Here is a 22393-nt window from a genome sequence, read left to right as displayed (position 1 = left end):
TTCAGTGATTCCAGCCAACAAGCACTGCATCAACTTGCCCAAACCCCTTATCATCTTGACTGCTAACACACGCGCACACACACACACACCCCACATGATCACCTCTTGTCCTTGCACTTCCTGGTCCTGGTCTTCCAGCTCCTACAAGATAAACAGGGGTTATGAATTCCAACAGGCATCCAGATGACTGAGGAGCAGATTCTAAATTTACAGTGACTTGGAGCTTTTTGTTTTTTAATGTTATAAATAGTTGGGAGATCAAAACAGACATAAATAGCCATCAGAGAATTGCACAGCAGCTCTTGATCACAAGTCAATAAAGAAAAATGGAACCCAGAAATGTCCTTACTAGATGACCTAACAATAGCCCTTAGATTCTCAGCTTTTCCAGTAATTAAGATGTCAAGCCAGTTGATAGGTAACCAGTTAGCAGCAACATGGTGGAAGGGCTTAATGGAGAGGTGGACCAATGACAGATGACAATGGTGACATAGTCTGTTTCTATTTACTGTATACGTACTGCATATCTGTCCAATTAGACATATATAAATGAAAGACCTGTGTGTGTGTGTGTGTGTGTGTGTGTGTGTGTGGAGCAGTCCTCTCTGCTCACACTTAACCACAGCCACTAGATGGCGCATGCATGCTCTTTTAAATTTTTTCTTGCTTTCACCTCACTTCTCACTACTAAAGACCCGTGTGCAACAAACGCCGTCACGCAACAATGATATCGTGCTGATGATACAGATGAAGAGACATAACGTTGAAACAAAGCTAACGCCACAGCTCAACAACATGCAAGTGAAACACCTCAGCAATGGAGGGCAAGGCTCGATGTTTTCACTACAAACATTGTCTATCTAGAGGTGTTTCCTCAAGACAAAGATTAACAGGACTCATACGCCAGCGACACAACCACGATATGATATTACCAGTGTCTCCTTACAAAAGCCAGTGGGGCAGCAAGCACAAGGTGGGACGATTTCCTCTGCCCTGGCTAATTGTTAAGAGTTAGCTGACGCCTCTCCAAGTTCACAATTATAGTAAAGCTGCTAGGGAGTCTTTGGGTTGTATTTTTGTCCCGAGGACCACACACTGCTAGTTTATGATAAAATGCTACCGTCCGTCAGTGTCTCCATTCTCTTCTAGCAACCTGATTGGCCACTTTGGCTTTGGGGGCTCAGTAGTAGGGCTAACACAGTACTTTAGGTGTGCAAAGTTCAGTTCTGGATTGTGACAAGTTGTTTTTTTTTTTTTTGTATTTTTATGAAAATGGGAGTTAAAATGGAACATTTAAACATCAACAATGCTAATACCAAGTAACGGTGAGTGGCTAAATACTAACAAGGCACAACCTGAGTCAACTTCAAAGACAGGAAACATTGACAAGAATCCGAATGGTGTTTTCACAGCTGGTAATGGAGGTCTGTCTACCACTGCTAATGGTCAAAAATCGGAAAGGAGGCAAGCAAGACGCCTCAAAATGACAAGGGTCTGAGAAGCAGGCTTTATGGCAACACGACTGAGCGAGGAAGCACCAGATAAGAGGGCGAGACGCACGAGGATACATGTAGGGTAAGAGCGCTTTGAGTAGTGAGAAAAGAGCTATATAAATGTAATATATTAATGTAAAGAATTATTATTGTTAAGAGATCAGATTTTTAAAGACGTATTCTATTGCCAGTCTTAAACAGGTAAGCGGAGCTTTCACATTATATGGGGCGAGTCAAAATTATGTTAACATTTGAATGGCGGAAACAATTTATTCACAAGACATACTTCATATGTGCAAGAGGATTAACAGGAACATCTCAACCTGTTCACCATCATGTTCATAAATTGTCCACAAAAATTGTATTTAAGTATATACTGTACATAGCAGTGCCATTAGTGTTAACATAATTTGGACTCACCCTGTATATTCACTTAAACACACATACAGAGCAGCAATACACATACAGCATGATTACCGCTGATTACGTACCGTCAAGAAGATGTGGAGTGCCTCCCAGACAAAGTGCGGAGCTGCAGAGTCCTTTAGTGAGCTGTCACTTTTTATAAAATTAAACTTAATAGATTTGTGTGTGTAGTTATGGCAGTTAAAAATAAAAATGATTATCTACTCTATATAAAAATCCTAACCCTAAAAGTGCAACGATTTTCTGTGACATTTTTATGTCACGTTTTTTGTCATGCTTTAAATCGGGCTTATTTTAAAACCTACATATATACAGTATGTTTGGTATCATTCTTTTCAGAATTTATCGAACTTTAATGTGATGTTGTTAGATTTTCAGATTCTTATTCCATTTTTAAATTATAAACTAAAAAAATATCAAGAACTCGCGTCACGCGAGACGAGAATTTGTGGCAAGAGATTATACCACACCCGGGGCTGGAAATAAAAGAGTAGGACAGCTGCTGTACAGGCTTTAACATTTGAAGCGCTACACGAGATGCAGATCACGCGCCACAGCAGCAGCAGAAAACCAGCAGCTGATCGAGCAAAGTGGAGGTAAAAAAAAAAAAAAAACTATTTGTTTCCCATTGCATCACCGTTTAAGAGGGGGTGTCGGAGGAGCAAACGCGTCTCCTTGGGGTGCGTTCAGTCCCCCTCTTGACGATGCGAGCAGCAGAGACATGAAGTGGCTGACATGTAGCGCAGGCCGGGGGGTTGGCAAACGAAACGAGCAGAGGGGCAACCCCCTAGTTATTCTATATATTTTATGCATTTATGACTTACTAGACCTTTTTAGTTTTCTTTACATTTTCTAGCTGCAAATTACAAGGCCTGTGTGGGTGCATATACTGTATAATGATAAATATGCATACAAACAATATTTAGAAAAACTTTTCAAAAAGGTTTCTTGTGACCTGCTCAACTCACCACAGATAAGGTCAGAACCAATAACAGATCTGAGAAAAAGAAAATCTCGTATGGCTGTTCTACTCGGAGAATACAAGATCAGAACCTGTACAAACTAGGGATCTGTACATGCACATTGTAAACATGAAAGGGCAAATAAACAAGTCTGCCCCCAGCCCAAGCCCTGTCGAAGTTTCTAGGGCACAAGTCGTGCCTAAATGGAATTGGTCCAAGGGTTGAAGAGGACGTGGGAGTCGGGCCTACATCATAACATCCCACAGGTCTCTCTGGCCTAAAGTCAGCTTACCAGAGCCTCCTGTTTATCTGTAGATCCCGGATGCCCAGACCCCTACCCAGAAGAGCTGCTCTCCATCCAGGTTGTGCTGCATTTGATACGACAGTTTGTCTCACTCATTTACTTTGCTTTTGTTTTAGGCGCATTAATTTTAAGTTGTCTGTAATGCATGAGTGAAAGTGTAAACGTCTCCTACCTGTTTCAGCTTGTGCAAACATGAGGGCTACAGCGAGAATATGGGATATTCTGGCCAGGTGTATGTAACAAAGAGTCACTTAGTGAGATCAGGGTCACCGTAGGACCCTTCTAGGATACAACAGGACAGAGGAGCATGCAAACAGAAGGAAAAGATGGCTGTGACAGTGAGAGAGAGAGAGAGCAGTACCAACAGTTAGCGCATTCACCTTGTCCAGTTCATTTGCCACACTGTCCAGACTCAGAGCTTGAACGTGATTAGCCAGCTCCTCGCCAGATGTTCTTTTTTGTGCCACTTTGCCAGGATGGTCCTTGCCAGAGGTCCCCTGTTGTGACCCTTTGTTCTGTGCCGGTCGGCTTTGCTGTTCATCTCTCGTCTTTCCTTTTTTCCCTTTCTTTGATTTCTCTTCTTTGCTGGGTCCTGCAGACTGAAGCATCCATCCATCCATTAATTTCCTCACCACACCTACTTACTTTTAAGTCTGTGCCAGTAGAGTACTGGGAGCGAAGCAAGAACCAAACCTGGCTGGATCCCCAGTCCCTTACAGGGCACCCTAATGCACAAGCACAGGGCAGGGATGCCAATCACCATGACACCCACTTCTTTGGGATGTATGGAGAAAGTCCAGACAGACAACATGTATAATCTACACAAGCAGGCACTTGAACACGCTGGTCCCTACGCTGAAACGTTGGCTCATATTTAGTTTGAAGCAGGCAGCTTCCTGAACTACTGCCATTTCCCTTTATCTTTCAGGCAGACTCTCACCCCCAGAAGTTTCATGCGGAGCTCCCGGTCCTCTTCATCTTGATCTCCGTATTTCTCTTTCATTTTCTTTAGTTTATTCTGTACCAAAAGAGTGGAAAGTAAAATGTTACACACTAACTACAAGGGTGACATGAGGATGGTGTGATTTACTTTAATTTACATTTACTATTATAATAAACGTATGAAGTTAGGAAAAACGTTTAGTTCTGATCTGCTATGTATGAGAACTTTTTAGCTTCTAATCTACATAAAGATCTTAACAAGAACATGCTGCACTCACCCCATACCATATTAGAACCAGAATAAACTAAGACCCGGGACCTCTACATGTACGTTGTAAACGTTTAAGGACAAAAAAACAAGTTTGTCCAAGTGCTGCTGTGAAAAGCTGAGCTGGTAGACGTTTCAAGGATAGAAGCTGTGCCTACACAGGATTGATTGCTCAAAGGCACAAGGCCTGAACATATGTGGAGAATCGGCCATTGGCTTGAGAAGAACACCAGAATAAATTAAGGTGGACAGAGAAGCTCAAGAGTCTTTCCATCGTTCCATCCATCCAGAGACCATGCAGCTTATTAAGACAAAGAGCCACCTGGTCATCTGGACTTGGGTCCCTAGACTCCTAGCAAGAGCAGCTGCTACCCATCCAGGTTGTGTTTGGTCACACTCAGAACTGTGTTCCTGCCCATTAGGTATCTTACATTATTTATAATGTATGAATAAAAGTGTAAACCTTCTCTCCTGCTTGTTTTGGCTGCTGACAGACGGGTATTATGGGAATTTGTGACACTCTGTTCAGGTCTATGTAATAGAAGAGTCTAAAAATGAGAACAGGGACACCCCAGGACTCCAAATCCAAGGGCATTGGTCCACATTCTGACTTCCGTACCTTCTGGCCTCGTTTCAATGGCTGCTGGGATGCATTGCTCTTGGAGTCACTCTGCCCACTTTCAGGGGGCACTGCTGGAGGTTCAGACACACTCTGCTGCTGCTGTTTCTTCTTCATTTCCCTAAAAAGAAATACCCAGTTCCTAAAGTCTGGCATTATGGACCCTGAACTGGCAAGAAGCAAAAACTAACAAAAACAAGTACTCACCTGCGCTCCTTTGCTGACATGTACTTTCTTCCAGACATTGAGGTGTCATCCTGAAATATACAATCGGGTTAGGAGACATGCTGCTGCCCTACTCCTGCCCACTTACCAAACAATTGTGCAGTAGCTTGGTGTCCCATGCTCGACACTAACCCGAACTCAAACTAAAGCTTCCTAACGTGTCACCACCATACCCACCGAGGCATCAGTACAATTGGCCTTACCTGCAGTGCTGCCTCCGTCTTTGAGGACTTTGTAGTCTGAAGGGGCCTGCAAAAAAAAAAAAAAAAAAGATGACCCATACTTGCAAACTGGCATGGCGGTCTGAACATTCAGTGTGTTCTGTATCACACCTCTGAGGCCGCAGGTGTGGCAGTTCAATGCTGGTGTCTGGAAAGCTAATGTTGTCGCCTTTCTGGGATTCTCCAGCCTGGGGAGGCGTGTCGAACTCCTCTTCCACTTCCACTTCTTCTTCCACTTCCTCCTCATTCTCATTCTCCTCCTGATGAACTGGTAAGTGCTGTTCACTTCTGTCCTCTGGCATACTTTTCTGTGGCTCCTGCTCATCCATGTCCTCCTCGCTGCTGCTGTCACCACCTGTTAATGAATAAAACACGAGGAGTTTCAGGATGATCATGCAATGGGTGACCAATGCTGCAACAGAAATAGATGTGAATGACCTACAACCTAACTTTCTCAGTCCTGTTCAATCCAGTTCAGGGTGATGGGGTGCAGAGCCCATCTCAGCAGCATCAGATACAAGGCTGGGGGACAACCCTTAACAGGACACGTATGAGCCAGCAGTGATAATCAAAGACAAGACTAAAATGTCTTAAAATGTGCAAGGACAGCCTATCCTGGACCTAATGCTAGATCTCATCCCAATACCAGCAGACTGAGGGGCATCCTCACTAGATACCCAAACCACATCAACAAGAAGCAGCAGAGCTCCCAGGATTTTGGCCTCCTCGCTCCATCCAAGACTGAGCACAAACCTGCAAAGGAAACCATTTTGAACTAGTGTGGCGCTGGGGGTCCTATATTGGGATCCTGAGGTGGTTCGTTGCGTGATGGATGTGGCGACACGCTGTATCAGTGTATGCCCCCAACCTCACTCTGTGTCATTCTTTTGGTCAGAACTCACAGCTTGTGAAGAATCGGTTGTAGACTGACCTTTCAATGGGCTTCCACTTTCCTGCATCTGCCCAGTAGACGTCTGCCTCTCCAGCAATCCAGTGCTCAATTTTGTGATTGCTTCTACCCTCACTTGTGATCAAGAACTTGAGGTGCCTGAACCTGTCCACTTAGGGTGGCCATTTTCAGTAAGTGGCAAAGAACGGGTGGCACATCATCAGGAGACATCTGTGATCTAAGATTTGGAGGTGCCCATCTTTAGCATTTGTGATCAAAGTCTAATTTCTGGTGCACAAATTGAAGAGATGCTACTTTCAGGTGACCAAACTGGACACTCCCGGAGCATTGAGAGTCCTTATGGAAGGAGAAGCGAAGCCAACTTTTAGACACATTTGACTTGATAGGATTGTGCAAAAATTTGAATACAATCAGGATGAAATGACGTGTCTTTGCTCGAGGAATAAATGGCAGGTCCATCACCTATAAAACAAACCTGTCACTTTGGGGTGATCCTTTACAAACTGTGGCAATGCCACCCATTAGCTACAATGTTCTGAAAATGACCACCTCCGTGAAGATGGAGCCTATCGCATCAAAAATGAGACCCTGAATGGGTCACCAATCCATCGCAGTGTGCAGAGTCGCCAGTCAGCATGGCTTTGGGCTGCTGATCACTGTAACACTGGATACGAGTTCAGTTTGACTGAAGTGAACACAGATCACCGGACAAATAAGTAAGGACTGCAATGTACTGACCATGCGACAATAAATTAATTTAACACATGACTAAAACACTGAACTGAAAACAGCACTGGTGGCAGGTCAACTTTGTAGTGCTCATCCTGTCATCCTTCTGCTTCTCCATATCAAAGCTGTGATGCCAGCCCCTTTCACGTCCATTTGCTTTCCTGCCTTCTCACTTCTTGCCTCTACTGCCCACTCTAAACCACCACTCTGTCCCGTAACTGACATCTGCTCCCTGCTCAGACACCATATTTTACTACAGATGTTGTGTCAGCCTCCAGTTACAATCATGTCCTCCATGTTGTCTTTCAGCTTATCCCCATTATTCCAGTATTTTCCAGGAGACAGACAAGTTTTTCCAATATCCCCCAAACTTTCAGTACACAACCAACGTCACCTTCCAGGTTAGCCACATCCACTCACGGTGATAACGGAACGCAGAAGCATCGCTTACTAGTTTTGTTGCTTCGCCTAAAGCTACGGTATTATGGAGGGTGAAGTCACCATGACCTGCTACATGACAGGGCCTCAAAGTTGAGTTGATGAAATACAAAGGCGTATGCTGATGGACTTGATACACGTTGACCGCCACTAATCCAGCCACTGGGACTCCAGTTCGATTGCTAAGGATTTTCACAAGTGTAATTTCCAATTTCCTGTGTCAGTGGACCGCCCTGTCACTACAGTTTTGGTGGTGCTGGTTGCAGAATCAGCTGCTGGTGTGAACTTGTAAACACTGGCAAGCCATTCTAACTTGGTTTTCTGCATTTAATATTATAATCTGCTCACATTTAGCCCCGGTCATGGCTCCAATGCATACATTACAGGTGCTTACCTGCAGACATCTCAGTGTAATGTTATTTACAGTGCATCCGGAAAGTATTCACAGCACATCACTTTTTCCACATTTTGTTATGTTACAGCCTTATTCCAAAATGGATTAAATTAATTTTTTCCCTCAGAATTCTACACACAACACCCCATAATGACAACGTGAAAAAAGTTTACTTGAGGTTTTTGCACATTTATTAAAAATAAAAAAATTGAGAAAGCACATGTACATAAGTATTCACAGCCTTTGTCATGAAGCTCAAAATTGAGCTCAGGTGCATCCTGTTTCCCCTGATCATCCTGGAGATGTTTCTGCAGCTTCATTGGAGTCCACCTGTGGTAAATTCAGTTGACTGGACATGACTTAGAAAGGCACACACCTGACTATATAAGGTCCCACAGTTGACAGTTCATGTCAGAGCACAAACCAAGCATGAAGTCAAAGGAATTGTCTGTAGACCTCCGAGACAGGATTGTCTCGAGGCACAAATCTGGGGAAGGTTACAGAAAATTTTCTGCTGCTTTGAAGGTCCCAATGAGCACAGTGGCCTCCATCATCCATAAGTGGAAGAAGTTCGAAACCACCAGGACCCTTCCTACAGTTGGCCGGCCATCTAAACTGAGTGATCGGAGGAGAAGGGCCTTAGTCAGGGAGGTGGCCAAGAACCCGATGGTCACTCTGTCAGAGCTCCACAGAGGAGAGAGGAGAACCTTCCAGAAGGGCAACCATCTCTGCAGCAATCCACCAATCAGGCCTGTATGGTAGAGTGGCCAGACGGAAGCCACTCCTTAGTAAAAGGCACATGGCAGCCCACCTGGAGTTTGCCAAAAGGAACCTGAAGGACTCTCAGACCATGAGAAAGAAAATTCTCTGGTCTGATGAGACAAAGATTGAACTCTTTGGTGTGAATGCCAGGCATCACGTTTGGAGGAAACCAGGCACCGCTCATCACCAGGCCAATACCATCCCTACAGTGAAGCATGGTGGTGGCAGCATCATGCTGTGGGGATGTTTTTCAGCGGCAGGAACTGGGAGACTAGTCAGGATAAAGGGAAAGATGACTGCAGCAATGTACAGAGACATCCTGAATGAAAACCTGCTCCAGAGCGCTCTTGACCTCAGACTGGGGCGACGGTTCATCTTTCAGCAGGACAACGACCCTAAGCACACAGCCAAGATATCAAAGGAGTGGCTTCAGGACAACTCTGTGAATGTCCTTGAGTGGCCCAGCCAGAGCCCAGACTTGAATCCGATTGAACATCTCTGGAGAGATCTTAAAATGGCTGTGCACAGACGCTTCCCATCCAACCTGATGGAGATTGAGAGGTGCTGCAAAGAGGAATGGGCGAAACTGGCCAAGGATAGGTGTGCCAAGCTTGTGGCATCATATTCAAAAAGACTTGAGGATGTAATTGCTGCCAAAGGTACATCGACAAAGTACTGAGCAAAGGCTGTGAATACTTATGGACATGGGATTTCTCAGTTTTTTTTATTTTTAATAAATTTGCAAAAACCTCAAGTAAACTTTTTTCACATTGTCATTATGGGGTGTTGTGTGTAGAATTCTGAGGAAAAAAATGAATTTAATCCATTTTGGAATAAGGCTGTAACATAACAAAATGTGGAAAAAGTGATGCGCTGTGAATGCTTTCCAGATGCACTGTATTAACTGACCATTCTGTTCACGAGGTAACAATTTACTCACAAGTCGGTTAATGCTGGTAAACGTGATCATCTAAGTCTTGATGTTCAATATGAGCTGATGACCTTGTTTCAGTCTGTTGAAAAGAATCGCCAAAGTCACACGCACGGTTGTAGAATCAAGGTCAAAAGTACTCCACATAATCCCAGTGGCAGACTGATTAGCATGCGGTATTCGTCAGTAACTACACCCAACTTCTTTTGCAATTGACCGATTCCGGTTATTTTTGGGTCCCTCCTCGTGTGTGCAAATCTAACCAGCAAACTCACTAATCTGGCACCCCACAGGTCCCAGTGATGTTGGATTAGTGATGGTCGACCCGTACCAAAGTAAGTAAACAAACTGCACCAAATGGGAAAGTGTGGGCCACTAGAAGACATTACTGATTAAAGGGATGACTTTCTAAGAACTGATGGACATTTTTATATGGACTAGTCAGGCTATCGAATAATGTGTTGAGATTAGAGGTGGGCGGTATGATCAAAATTCTGTATTACGGTATTTTTCTAAATTCTGCCGGTTTCACGGTATTAGACGGTATTTTTTTCCCCATGCATGAGTGGATGTTAACCACATTTTCCACTGCAATTACTGCAGTAGACTGGCTAAGAATAACCTATTAGACTGTTACGAGAATTGTACATCGTACAAAAAGACATTTTAATGTGCACACAAGTATTAATCCAGGTTTGCATGGCCCCATAAAGTGATAGTTTTCAAGGGGGTGGCACTAAAGAGAAGGAATCACATTGCATGACAGATGCAGTCAAAATATAGAACCTTTAATTGAACAAATTTTGCAAAAGCTTAAACTATGATTTTGACAACATATTTTCAACCATCCAAAGAGGCATTTAGACTTAGTAAAATATCCAGAGGTGTTTGTCAAAAGTTGGATTGCACTGAACACGTCTTAGAAAAGGAATAAATAGTAAATATTTTTTGTAAACCAACTACACTTTCTGTTAACAATCTCTGTCCACTGACACGTTAAAGTGACTTTTTAAACAATTCTACCATCATTAAACTGCATAATATTTAAACTAATAAATAATAACAATAAAATACATAATAGTATCACTGATAGTTGCACCATTACTTCAAGGCTTCAAGCCCAGGTGCATTACACAGTATTCACCAAATTAAAATAAAATAAAACAAGTGCAACTTGGTGATGACATCTTACCAACTAAACCATCATTTAGGCAAACTGCATTAATATGGTATATAGCTAAGCTATATACATAAATAATAAAAACTGCAACTTGCATTTATAATGCTGTTTGTGGTGTAGCCCTATGGAAGCGCATTAGGGCCACTGTGAAGAAAAAAAAATATGGACACGGAAGAAAAAAACAAACTATATGTCGAGAATAAAGTCGACATGTTGACTATGTCAAGATTAAAGTCGACATCTCCACTTTATTCTCATAGTTTATTTTATAATTAAAGTAGAATGTTGTAAACTAAACTTCATCCTAAAATCAATGTTTAATTTACTAGATTTTCTCAAACCCCATCACAAGTTAATGCAGCACATCAAATACTTTGTGTTAAGTGTTCCCCGACCCAGTCGTTAATCACTACGCTTCTTAAACTGACTTCCTCCGTACTAAGAGCAGGCGCCTGCAGCAATCACCGCACAGAATCCATTCACTTCATGATATTCCTGCTCTCTACCAAAACCCCAGTTCCTATCTTTCCTTTTTTCTCCACGTTACCAATCACCACACGATAAACGTCTTTGTGAAATTAAAACTAGTTATTAACTTAGCCGACGGAGTGTTCAGAACTTTAAAAATATCTTCGTTATACATGTTTAATTATGCCATCCATTCAGAGTTGCGCCCATCTCTGAACGAGTCGCCAGCACATCGCAGGATGAATTCAAGCAAAACATACATTAGCAAGTACAAAAACAAGTACAACTTGGCTTGCAGTATTATCCAGTAGTACAGAAACAGTATTTACACATCTGACCTTTTAAAACTAAAGTATCTCCAGGCGACAGACGGGACTCCTTTTTTTCGGCAAAAGTTCTTCTGTTCATCATGTTCAACTTTACTTTTAGTTCAGTTTCAGAATGCTCTCTGTCCATTTTCACCGCGCGGCATACCTATGCTACCGCCCACTATTTGGTGGTGTAGCAGTGAAAAAGAGCCCTAGTGCAACAAATCTGTGTTTAGCGGTGTAGCAGTGAAAAAGGTCCCCACTTGAACAGTTTCCCACTGCGCTATGTTCCGAACGTCATTTAGGCAATTTAAACCGGTGTCGCGGTATAAGAAAAATCCATATCATAAAAAAAATAAAAAAACGGTATTAACTGGTATACCGCCCAGCACTAGCTGAGATACATTTTAACCAATGGAACGCCATAAAATCAAGTATGCTTTGGTTTCACGGTTTACATTTACAGTAGGTGATAAAGCAGACTCACTTTCTTGCAGTCACATTGCTGCAGAATTGAATTAGAGCAGCGTCTTTGACAACATAACACTCAACATTCAGATCAGAGAAGAGTGAAAAGAACCGATGCCTTCTACTTATTGGATCCTCTAGTTATCTCCCGTAGTTTTGTTATACATTATGTCCTTTTGGAAAGTATCCTTAAATATTTAACTGCTCATGTAAATCTTTGCGAGAACCGTGATGATTAATTCTGTCGATCAAGTTTAACAACATTATAGCTGAAGAAGAGGACACATAGGCTCATATCTGGTCTCTACTCTGTTTAGGCTACTGTGAGCGGTGCAGTCATTACATACAGTTATTCAGTTAAGTAGCCCGAGAAATTTGTCTGGAGGATGGGCTCTCAGATAAGGTGCTAGCCCCTGATAGGTGGGCCAACAGCTCTTAGGGGGACAGACAGAGAACACAACTGTCCAACAACAAATTTTAAACCCCTAAAGCTACACATTCCTCCACCTCCAGCTACCAGTTTAGCTACACACTCCCAAGCATGTTCCCATGTGGCATGTTTAACCATCTCCTCTCAGTTTGGGAACAAACTCTGAATATATCTCCGAGACACGTCCCATTCTAATTATCTTCTCTCTATAGTTTCCCACATCCCGTCCCAGTTTAACCACAGACTCGGTACTTCCCCCCATGACAACACTCTGTTCAACCTAGTGAATTTCATACTGCGCAGTACACCCAACAAGTTCCCCGACACGTCTCGTTGTAGCCACCCTGTCAAAGTTAGCACCTGGAGTTGCCTGCCAGTTTAGCTTTCTGATTTGGGTTCTGGCATCCCAATGTGGACACTTAAAGCAGGTCACAAAGACCTGCCATCCAATGTAAAGGGCAACAAGTGACCATAAAAAACAACAATTATGAAACTTGCCTTGTATTGGCTAACTAAAAAGATTACAATATGCAAGCTTTCGAGGCAACTCGGGCCCCTTCTTCAGGCAAGATGAAGAAGGGGTCTGAGTTGCCTCGAAAGCTTGCATACTGTAATCTTTTTAGTTAGCCAATAAAAGGTGTCATTTTGCTTGCCTTCTCATTTCATCCATAATGGCTAACACGGTACAACACCCTACTACTACTAGAAACTTGCCTTCAAAAACCAGTTGTGCATTAAGCAAAGTCACATAGTCGAGAAGGCACTAGACATTTGCTCATTTCGGGCTCCTATTAAGGTAAACCTGAACCAGCAAAAAGACGGTGAGCTGATTTCACTCATGCTTTCCATTTTGTTTGTTCTGTTTTTGATGGCCTGTCTTTCTTCCCTACTAACACCACACATGCCAAGGAGCTTCAGATCTGGCAATGAGGGGGCTTCCTCAGATGACCATGAACCCCTAAATTTACAGAATTTCAAGTGATCTGAAATGTCAGGAGGAAGTAGGCATACACATGGGTTACCAAGAAGCTCTGTGTCCATCTCTGTTGAAGTGCTATCCACCGTCTCCCCATCGTCCTCCACACACTTGGTCTTCCTCTCTCCTTTATGCCGCCAAACACAGGATTCCTCCACCTGTGAAGAGGATTACAATTCACACTGTGCAGCTTAGATCCCCAGCCCACCATACTCTGACAAGACGTAGAAGCTCACCTTGAAGAGAAAGCTGAAGCCCATCATCAGATATGATGGGGGAAGGAAGTTCTTCTTACCTGAAATGATGGAAAGAAGACTAAGAGGAACATTTGTTCAGCAGTACAGTATGTCTTAGTGGGTACAAATAAGGCAAGTCACTTTTAGTCTTTGAGATGTTCTACTGCAGTAGGAAGAACTCACCTCTTATCATAAAACTTCCAGTGGTCAAGTACTCTCCAGTGGGTGCCGTCTTGGACACCTACAAGACAACAGGGCCAGGGTGACATGATTCCATCTGTTAGTGATCTGCCTATCACAATGCACAGAGGGTGCATGGGCACATGCCATCACTCAAGCAATCCCACCATGCCCTTATTTACCTGGTGATGGTGGACCCACCAAGCACTTGTGATGACTTTGGCATCCCAGGCAGCGCTGTAGCATACAGCCATTGTGCCAGCTTCTGTCAATGTGCGTGGAGGAATGTGCTCCCCTGATGGTAGATATCATGAAACAACACAGAAGCAAGCATTAAGTGCTTGAACAGGGTGACATTTCAGAATGAAGCAGCTTCATTTGCCAGTTCTTTATGGATGTGACCCACCCTGGAACAACATTAGCTAACTAAAAGCATCACGCTTACCTGAAGGGTTTTTGATCACACAGCTGGTAGCACCATGGAGATCAGCGTGGACGTAGATATCACCTGATGTGAGGATAAAATGGTAATGAGAGCCTGTGCCACTCGTACATTCTACATGTTGAGATTAGCAACACAAGGCACACCGGCCAGTCAGAGAACAGAGTGGTGCAAGAAGCGCTATGAGATAAGATGAGCAACGGCACAGAATCTGGAAGATCAATCAATTAACTGGGCAAGGAGAAGAGACGAGTAGAAGGAAGAGGACGACCAGTGGAGTAAACAGGCTAAGAAGGAAGGAAATAGGAGAGACTGGATGGGCACACAGAGTAAGACCACATAAGAGAATGGCCTAAACGGTCATGAAAGGTAAAAACAGATGAAACAGAAATGGCAGGTTGGACAAGATTAGGGAAGGAAGTAAGATGAACCATACTTGCATAGTTGCAAGTTAAGGATTAGGAATGGCTGGTTGGACAGAAAAATCACCATCTGTTAGGTTGTTATGGTCAAATGGGCGTGAAGGACATCTCTTTCAAAAAGAAAGAAATGTTGGATCAAAAAGTGACAAGACAGGCATGGATGGAAGGCTGGAGAAGCATCTGGATGGGCAAGATCAAGGCAAATGGGAAATATGACATGGTGGGAAATGCTGAAAGGGGCAGGAACAAAGAGGAGGAAGCACTGAAAGAAGAAGGAATGAGGAGGCATTACTTTAACAGGGATTAAGTAATGGAGGAGCAGCTAAATTAGCCAAGAGGAGGAACTGATGACTGGCTGGATGGAAAGGAGGAAGGTGGAACCACTGGGTAGGTAAGGCAGGAAAATAAAGGAATACTTGGAAGGAGAAGAATGACAAGTGATGGAGCACAAGCATTCCCTTACCTGGCTTGAGGTAGCGCTTGACTATCATCTCGTTCTGTTGTTGGTCTCGACCTGCGATGATGAGGTAGTTTTCAGAGCTGATAAACCAGAGGAACTTTTCAAACCTGCAAGAAATTAACACACAGACAACATGCACATTGTGTTCAGAAAACATCTGGTCAATCCACCCTCAGGAGAGAGACTCATCTTACCAATAGACTTTTCTGGCCTTCTGGATAGTGGACACTGTCTGGACTTCTTTTAATGTCTGCTTTGTCTTTTTCTCTGCCGATTTAAAAGCCTGCACAGATGAGATGAATGTAAGCCTCTTTCTTTATCTGAATGAAAACTTCACTCTCATATGGCCCTACCTTTTCCGCTGCTTCCACAGTCTTCTGCTCCTTCTTAGCAGCATATCTCTTGTGATCATAGTATCTGAAATTGAGAAACACGTGCAAATGTCAGGGTGAAGTAGCAATGACAATTTAAAAAAAAAAAAAAAAAGGCCAAGCTACATGCCTGAAAACTGCACAGGTAAGTCAGAGAACTTAAAACACTGGCAAGAGCCTCAGCCATGAAGAGGCTGAAGAACAAACTGGAGGTTAGTCACCACATTGGGAAATGAGGGGATTCCAGGACATTGGAAGTCAATGGCTAGATGAGGAAGTGAGGGGATTAGCTAGGTCACTGGTAACTGACCTATGGCCACACTGGGATTGGCTAAATAATCTGTAATACTGAAGGATAACCTGGGAGATGAAAAATGTCCACTTGTCTGAAATGCACCACGAATGCAGAATCAATCCAAACCAATAAATGCATTCATAAATAAAACAACAAGCATTTTAATGGGGCGTACTTTTTGGCATTGGCGTAAGCAGACAGACTGAGGTCGATGTCAATCATTACAGGCTTATTCCGTTGAATCTGATTTTTCTGTTGCTGCCGGCCTTTGTTTTTCTTCTTCTTCTTCTTTTTGCTGCTCTTCTCTTCCTCTTCTTCCATTTCATTCACCTCTTCCTCATTGCCCTCACTATCAGAAGAGGCATACAGATCCCTGTCCAACACAAAGAACAAATGAGGAGACTTGCTTTTTCTCTCATACACTAATATGCCAGCCGAGGAACTGCAGTCATAACCTTAACCTGTAGTATATGTGCCACCCACCTGAGTGACATTGTTATCTGGTTCATGTTCAGTTTCAGCTCTTTGATGGCACAGGCTACAGGATCACCCAGGGCTTGTGCCTCCTTTACGATTTGTCCAATCTCTGTCCAGTCCACTTGGTTGGCCAGAGCACTGCACACTACCTGGATAGCCTTCTCTACCACAGGGAGGTTCATTTCGATCAGCTCCCCTTTCAGACGGTCATGTTCCTGCAATGAAAGAAGCCAATCAGCTGAAATTATACCTCATGAAGTGTCTTTCTATAGCAATCGCATCTTCAGGGCTGCATGCTGCCTAGAAGCATCCCAACATCCATCCATCCATCCTCTTCCGCTTATCCAAGGTCGGGTCGCGGGGGCAGCAGCTTGAGCAGAGATACCCAGACTTCCCTCACCCTGGCCACTTCTTCTAGCTCTTCCGGGAGAATCCCGAGGCGTTCCCAAGCCAGTCGGGAGACATAGTCCTTCCAGCGTGTCCTGGGTCTTCCCCGGGGCCTCCTCCCGGTTGGACGTGCCCGGAACACCTCACCAGGGAGGTGTCCAGGAGGCATCCTGATCAGATGCCCGAGCCACCTCATCTGACTCCTCTCGATGCGGAGGAGCAGCGGCTCTACTCTGAGCCCCTCCGGGATGAACCTCTTTATAGCAAACACAACCCCAAGGTGCTTAATATTCATTGTGCTTTTTTAATGCTTGTGGTTTACAAAGCCTTAAATAATCTGCGCTCCACCCTATATCTCAGAATGTCTTACACCTTACACTCCAAGTCGTAACCTTAGATCTTCAAATGAGGGTCTACTTAGAGTTCCCCACCACCTGATCAAAATGCCATGCAGTCCCTACATTGATGGATTGAAGGCCAGAGGTCCGCATGACCGTCATAATCTAATTCCTCCATGTGAAGCCTGAAAACCATGAGGACTGATTGAGATCATTTATGTTAGGTAGAATGCCTAGAGGGGGGCTGGGTGGTCTCGTGGCCTTGGAACCCCTGCAGATTTTATTTTTTTTCTCCAGCCATCTGGAGTTTTTTTTTGTTTTTTTCTGTCCTCCCTGGCCATCGGACCTTATATTTATTCTATGCTAATTAGTATTGCCTAATTTTATATATTTTATATATATATATATATATATATATATATATATATATATATATACCGTGGCACAACGTTAGGGGCATCGCCTGTGGCGCTGACGTCCGAGGTTCGATTCCCGAGAGGGAGTGCAGTGGAGTGTGTACACCTGATGAGCCCAGAATGAGGGCGAAACACGTGTCGTGTACTCTTTGCATTTATTTGACAGTAAACTATTTCAACCATTCTATGATCTGCTCCTCACAAACTGAGGGCACCGTGGCGGATGTTAGCAGATTGCTGGCCAAACACAAGCGTTACCTGGTAGGTAACCACCCATACAATCAGATTGTGACATAGACTTCGAATGCCATGAATATATATATATATATATATATATATATATATATATATATATATATATATATATATATATATATATATATATATATATATATATATATATACACACACACACACACACACACACACAGTGCATCCGGAAAGTATTCACAGCGCATCACTTTTTCCACATTTTGTTATGTTACAGCCTTATACCAAAATGAATTAAATTCATTTTTTTCCTCAGAATTCTACACACAACACCCCATAATGACAACGTGAAAAAAGTTTACTTGAGGTTTTTGCAAATTTATTAAAAATAAAAAAACTGAGAAATCACATGTACATAAGTATTCGCAGCCTTTGCTCAATACTTTGTTGATGCACCTTTGGCAGCAATTATAGCCTCAAGTCTTTTTGAATATGATGCCACAAGCTTGGCACACCTATCCTTGGCCAGTTTCGCCCATTCCTCTTTGCAGCACCTCTCAAGCTCCATCAGGTTGGATGGGAAGCATTGATGCACAGCCATTTTAAGATCTCTCCAGAGATGTTCAATCGGATTCAAGTCTGGGCTCTGGCTGGGCCACTCAAGGACATTCACAGAGTTGTCCTGAAGCCACTCCTTTGATATCTTGGCTGTGTGCTCAGGGTCGTTGTCCTGCTGAAAGATGAACTGTCGCCCCAGTCTGAGGTCAAGAGCGCTCTGGAGCAGGTTTTCATCCAGGATGTCTCTGTACATTGCTGAAGTCATCTTTCCCTTTATCCTGACTAGTCTCCCAGTTCTTGCCGCTGAAAAACATCCCCACAGCATGATGCTGCCACCACCATGCTTCACTGTAGGGATGGTATTGGCCTGGTGATGAGCGGTGCCTTGTATCCTCCAGACGTGACGCTTGGCATTCACACCAAAGAATTCAATCTTTGTCTCATCAGACCAGAGAATTTTCTTTCTCATGGTCTGAGAGTCCTTCAGGTGCCTTTTGGCAAACTCCAGGCGGGCTGCCATGTGCCTTTTACTAAGGAGTGGCTTCCTTCTGGCCACTCTACTATTAGGGCCTGATTGGTGGATTGCTGCAGAGATGGTTGTCCTTCTGGAAGGTTCTCCTCTCTCCACAGAGGACCTCTGGAGCTCTGACAGAGTGACCATCGGGTTCTTGGTCACCTCCCTGACTAAGGCCCTTCTCCCCCAATTGCTCAGTTTAGATGGCTGGCCAGCTCTAGGAAGAGTCCTGGTGGTTTCAAACTTCTTCCACTTACGGATGATGGAGGCCACTGTGCTCATTGGGGCCTTCAAAGCAGCAGAAATTTTTCTGTAACCTTCTCCAGATTTGTGCCTCGAGACAATCCTGTCTCGGAGGTCTACAGACAATTCCTTTGACTTCATGCTTGGTTTGTGCTCTGACATGAACTGTCAACTGTGGGACCTTCTATAGACAGGTGTGTGCCTTTCCAAATCATGTCCAGTCAACTGAATTTACCACAGGTGGACTCCAATGAAGCTGCAGAAACATCTCAAGGATGATCAGGGGAAACAGGAAGCACCTGAGCTCAATTTTGAGCTTCATGGCAAAGGCTGTGAATACTTATGGACATGTGCTTTCTCAATTTTTTTTATTTTTAATAAATATGCAAAAACCTCAAGTAAACTTTTTCACGTTGTCATTATGGGGTGTTGTGTGTAGAATTCTGAGGAAAAAAATGAATTTAATCCATTTTGGAATAAGGCTGTAATATAACAAAATGTGGAAAAAGTGATGCGCTGTGAATACTTTCCGGATGCACTGTATATATATTATATACAGTATATATATATATTTTTTTCATCATGTAAAGCACTTTGAGCTACATCATTCGTATGAAAATATGCTACAGAAATAAATGTTGTTGTTGTTTTTTTACATATGGAGAGGTGGCAGGGCCATACAGAGAGTGAAAGCTCTGGACTGAATGAGCAATCTTGTGTCTTAAGGTCCACTCATTCTTCAGCCAGGGACTCACAGTGCCTGCCATCTACAGTATCTGGACAACAGGACTCAGTACTACAGAAACCCAGGGCAGATATCTGCACAACATGAACAAAGGACACCGACTACCTAAGAATTCATATCTGCACAATAGGAGTGAATACTGCCTGGCACCTAGGATCTGGTACAGTTTAGGGTTGGCATTCAGGTAATTGGAAATGCCAATAGGGGCCTGGTGTGTTGTTGTGCACATTTGGTGTAACGGTTTCTGTTAGGTGCTGCTTAGTAAATTCTCTCCTCTCACCTGGGCCTGGTGGAGGGCCTCCAACCTTTGCTGGTGATCCTTGCGGACATTTTCCAGCTTCTTCAAGGCTTGTTTCTCTTGCTGTAGTGTCTTTATGTCAATCTTCTGACTTTCCATTTTGGAATAAAATTCATCTACTGCCTGTAAAATAGGACAGAGGAGAATACGCTGGCACACAGATGGAAATGAGAGACAGGTAAGCCTACACCGATTGAGTGTCTGCCTCCATGGTACTACTCACCTTATTAAAAGACTCAAATTCCACAAAAGGGCTCTTTGAGAACTGGCAGAAGCAGAATGGGTGAAACTCTTCAAAGCTGAAAGAAACACAAAAGTGTCATTCCAATACTCAACCACAACACAAAGGGCAAAGAAGGGCGAAGAGCAGAAGCCTCTGATGCTTACGTAAGTAGTTCTTCTGGGGGTTTGTCCGGTTCCAAGCTTGGCTTCTTTTCTCGCTTTTGAATTATAAAACCCTGAAAGTGTTGTAAGATCCCCAAAAAGAGAAAACACCCACACTTTGTAAGTTTAGGCTTGCAGGATGTCTCCACTGAAGACATCTATGCCAATGAAGGACTGTTACCTTTCCAGAGAATTTAGAGGTTATATCCATGAATTCTTCAGCCTTCTGCAGGGCACCTAGCACTTTTGGAGCTTCTGCTCAGGAACAGTAAATAAAGAGAAATGTTAGAAGTTCATAGTCTGCTTGCTCTCAGTCAGCTTCAAGATGAAGTACGGACTGGCAGGTCAACTCTTGGCACCCTCACACTGTGGAGGTCTTAGGAGTCAACATTTCCACCAGTGGCCTAGTGAGATGTTACCTTGGGAGATGTCAAATTGTGCATCCACTTTAACATTGCCAGAGTAGCCCACTTCAATCAAGCAGTGTTCTATTAGGGATGCGCCATAGGCTGAAAAACAAAGAAAACATAGCCATTATAGACGTGACCAATAAAAAAAGGCATATGTATAGTGCAGGGACATTTATGGTGGGATTTGCAGCTGCTTTTTCTAAATGAAAAATGTTGTGCACTATGCCAGGCCTATTTAAGGATAGGGAGAGCTATGTGTATACACGCACACTTTGTACCTTCACGTAGAAAGAACAACATGACAGAACTTTTAAATGATCCACATTTGAGTTCCATGCCTGACTGTTGCTCATTTGGAGTCTGCATGTTCTCTGTGTGACTGCTTGGGTATTCCATCCTTCCTTCCTAAAGATGTATGGATTACATTAACTGGAGACTTTAAATTGGACCCTGAGTGAGTGAGTGAGTGACTGAGTGCAAGTGTGGATCCTGAAATGAACGGTTACCCCCTGCTCATAGTTGTTTCCTGCCTCGCACCCATTGCTGCAGGGATAGTCACTTGAACCCCATGACACTGAACTGGAATAACCAGGTTTCAGCATGACTAAAAAACACAGATGCTATATGGTCAGTTATTCAGCAGCTCTAGTCAGGATGCACTAACCAGATGAGGTTCCAGACAAGACTAAATGCTGAGATTGAGGAGGCATTTTCTACATAAGCAAGCATATCATTCCACGGCTTTGGGGCCTTTACCTAAAGGCTTGATCTCCCACTACTGTTTCATTAACACTTGAATTCCTTAAAGGATAAATTTGAGATTTTTCACTTACAAACTATTTCTTAACAAACATGGTATACTGTATGCATTTGCCACATTAAATTTTGTTGTAAAGTTAAGCATTATGCAATGTGACATAATTTTACCTCAAAGCAGAATTGCCACCATATTCATACAGAACACAGACAGAATTCACATTAACAACAATCTTTGATCTTTCTTATTGGAAATTAAAAAGTTTTTTGTATATAGATTTGCATTAATTACACTGAAAAATTAAAAATAAAAAGTTAAGACCTTCAAATAAACATTAATATCAGCAGCAAAATGTTAGACACTTGAAGTAATACGAGGGTTGTCTGGGTTCCGCGTGGAATTTTATCGTTCGTCGAGTGTCCGCCTGTCGAAACCTGTTCTGCTGTGTAGAGGGATTATTCAAGTGGTTGCATGTTTTTGTTCAGATGTTTTGCTCCCTCTGTTCCTTCAGAATGAACACGAGAAGCAAACGAACTCTACGAACGCCGGCTCTAGCGGCAAAGCTCCCGACTCCGTGCGTGTGTGACTTTCAAGTGATGATTTTTTACGACTTTTCTGATGGTTTAATCCGCTCGGTGGAACGCACCATGTTTGCCATCTTTTTCAACATCGATGGCACTGTCGCGTCAATTCCGCTGATGGAGAGGAAAACTGTGACCTCTGAGTGGTACACCACTCAGTGCCTGCCTGACGTTTTTTCTGCGATGGCTAGAGGCCGGTCCAAGAACTTGCGAAG

General features: G+C 43.3%; 1 protein-coding gene across 2 annotated transcripts in view; it reads right to left on the bottom strand.

The window, feature by feature from the left end:
• The window catches only part of LOC114666948 (ribosome quality control complex subunit NEMF-like), a 47014-nt gene that overhangs the window by 4223 nt on the left and 20398 nt on the right, over positions 1–22393 (bottom strand). For both annotated transcript variants that reach the window (XM_028822000.2, XM_051919935.1), the window contains exons 7-28: positions 20850–20939; positions 20612–20685; positions 20434–20504; positions 20270–20345; positions 20029–20169; positions 16344–16552; positions 16036–16233; positions 15548–15611; positions 15389–15477; positions 15198–15301; positions 14316–14378; positions 14053–14165; positions 13874–13931; positions 13691–13749; positions 13501–13612; positions 5572–5815; positions 5443–5488; positions 5222–5271; positions 5015–5135; positions 4126–4203; positions 3566–3784; positions 103–141 (exon numbers count right to left, since the gene is read on the bottom strand). In XM_028822000.2, coding sequence (XP_028677833.2) covers positions 103–141; positions 3566–3784; positions 4126–4203; positions 5015–5135; positions 5222–5271; positions 5443–5488; positions 5572–5815; positions 13501–13612; positions 13691–13749; positions 13874–13931; positions 14053–14165; positions 14316–14378; positions 15198–15301; positions 15389–15477; positions 15548–15611; positions 16036–16233; positions 16344–16552; positions 20029–20169; positions 20270–20345; positions 20434–20504; positions 20612–20685; positions 20850–20939 — 2318 coding nt within the window. The remainder of the gene's footprint in view (positions 1–102; positions 142–3565; positions 3785–4125; positions 4204–5014; positions 5136–5221; positions 5272–5442; positions 5489–5571; positions 5816–13500; positions 13613–13690; positions 13750–13873; positions 13932–14052; positions 14166–14315; positions 14379–15197; positions 15302–15388; positions 15478–15547; positions 15612–16035; positions 16234–16343; positions 16553–20028; positions 20170–20269; positions 20346–20433; positions 20505–20611; positions 20686–20849; positions 20940–22393) is intronic.

Source organism: Erpetoichthys calabaricus, chromosome 16, assembly GCF_900747795.2.
Source record: "Erpetoichthys calabaricus chromosome 16, fErpCal1.3, whole genome shotgun sequence".
Classification (NCBI taxonomy): Eukaryota; Metazoa; Chordata; class Cladistia; order Polypteriformes; family Polypteridae; genus Erpetoichthys; species Erpetoichthys calabaricus.
Note: the sequence above shows the minus strand (reverse complement) of the source record. Positions and strands in the feature narration are given on the sequence as shown.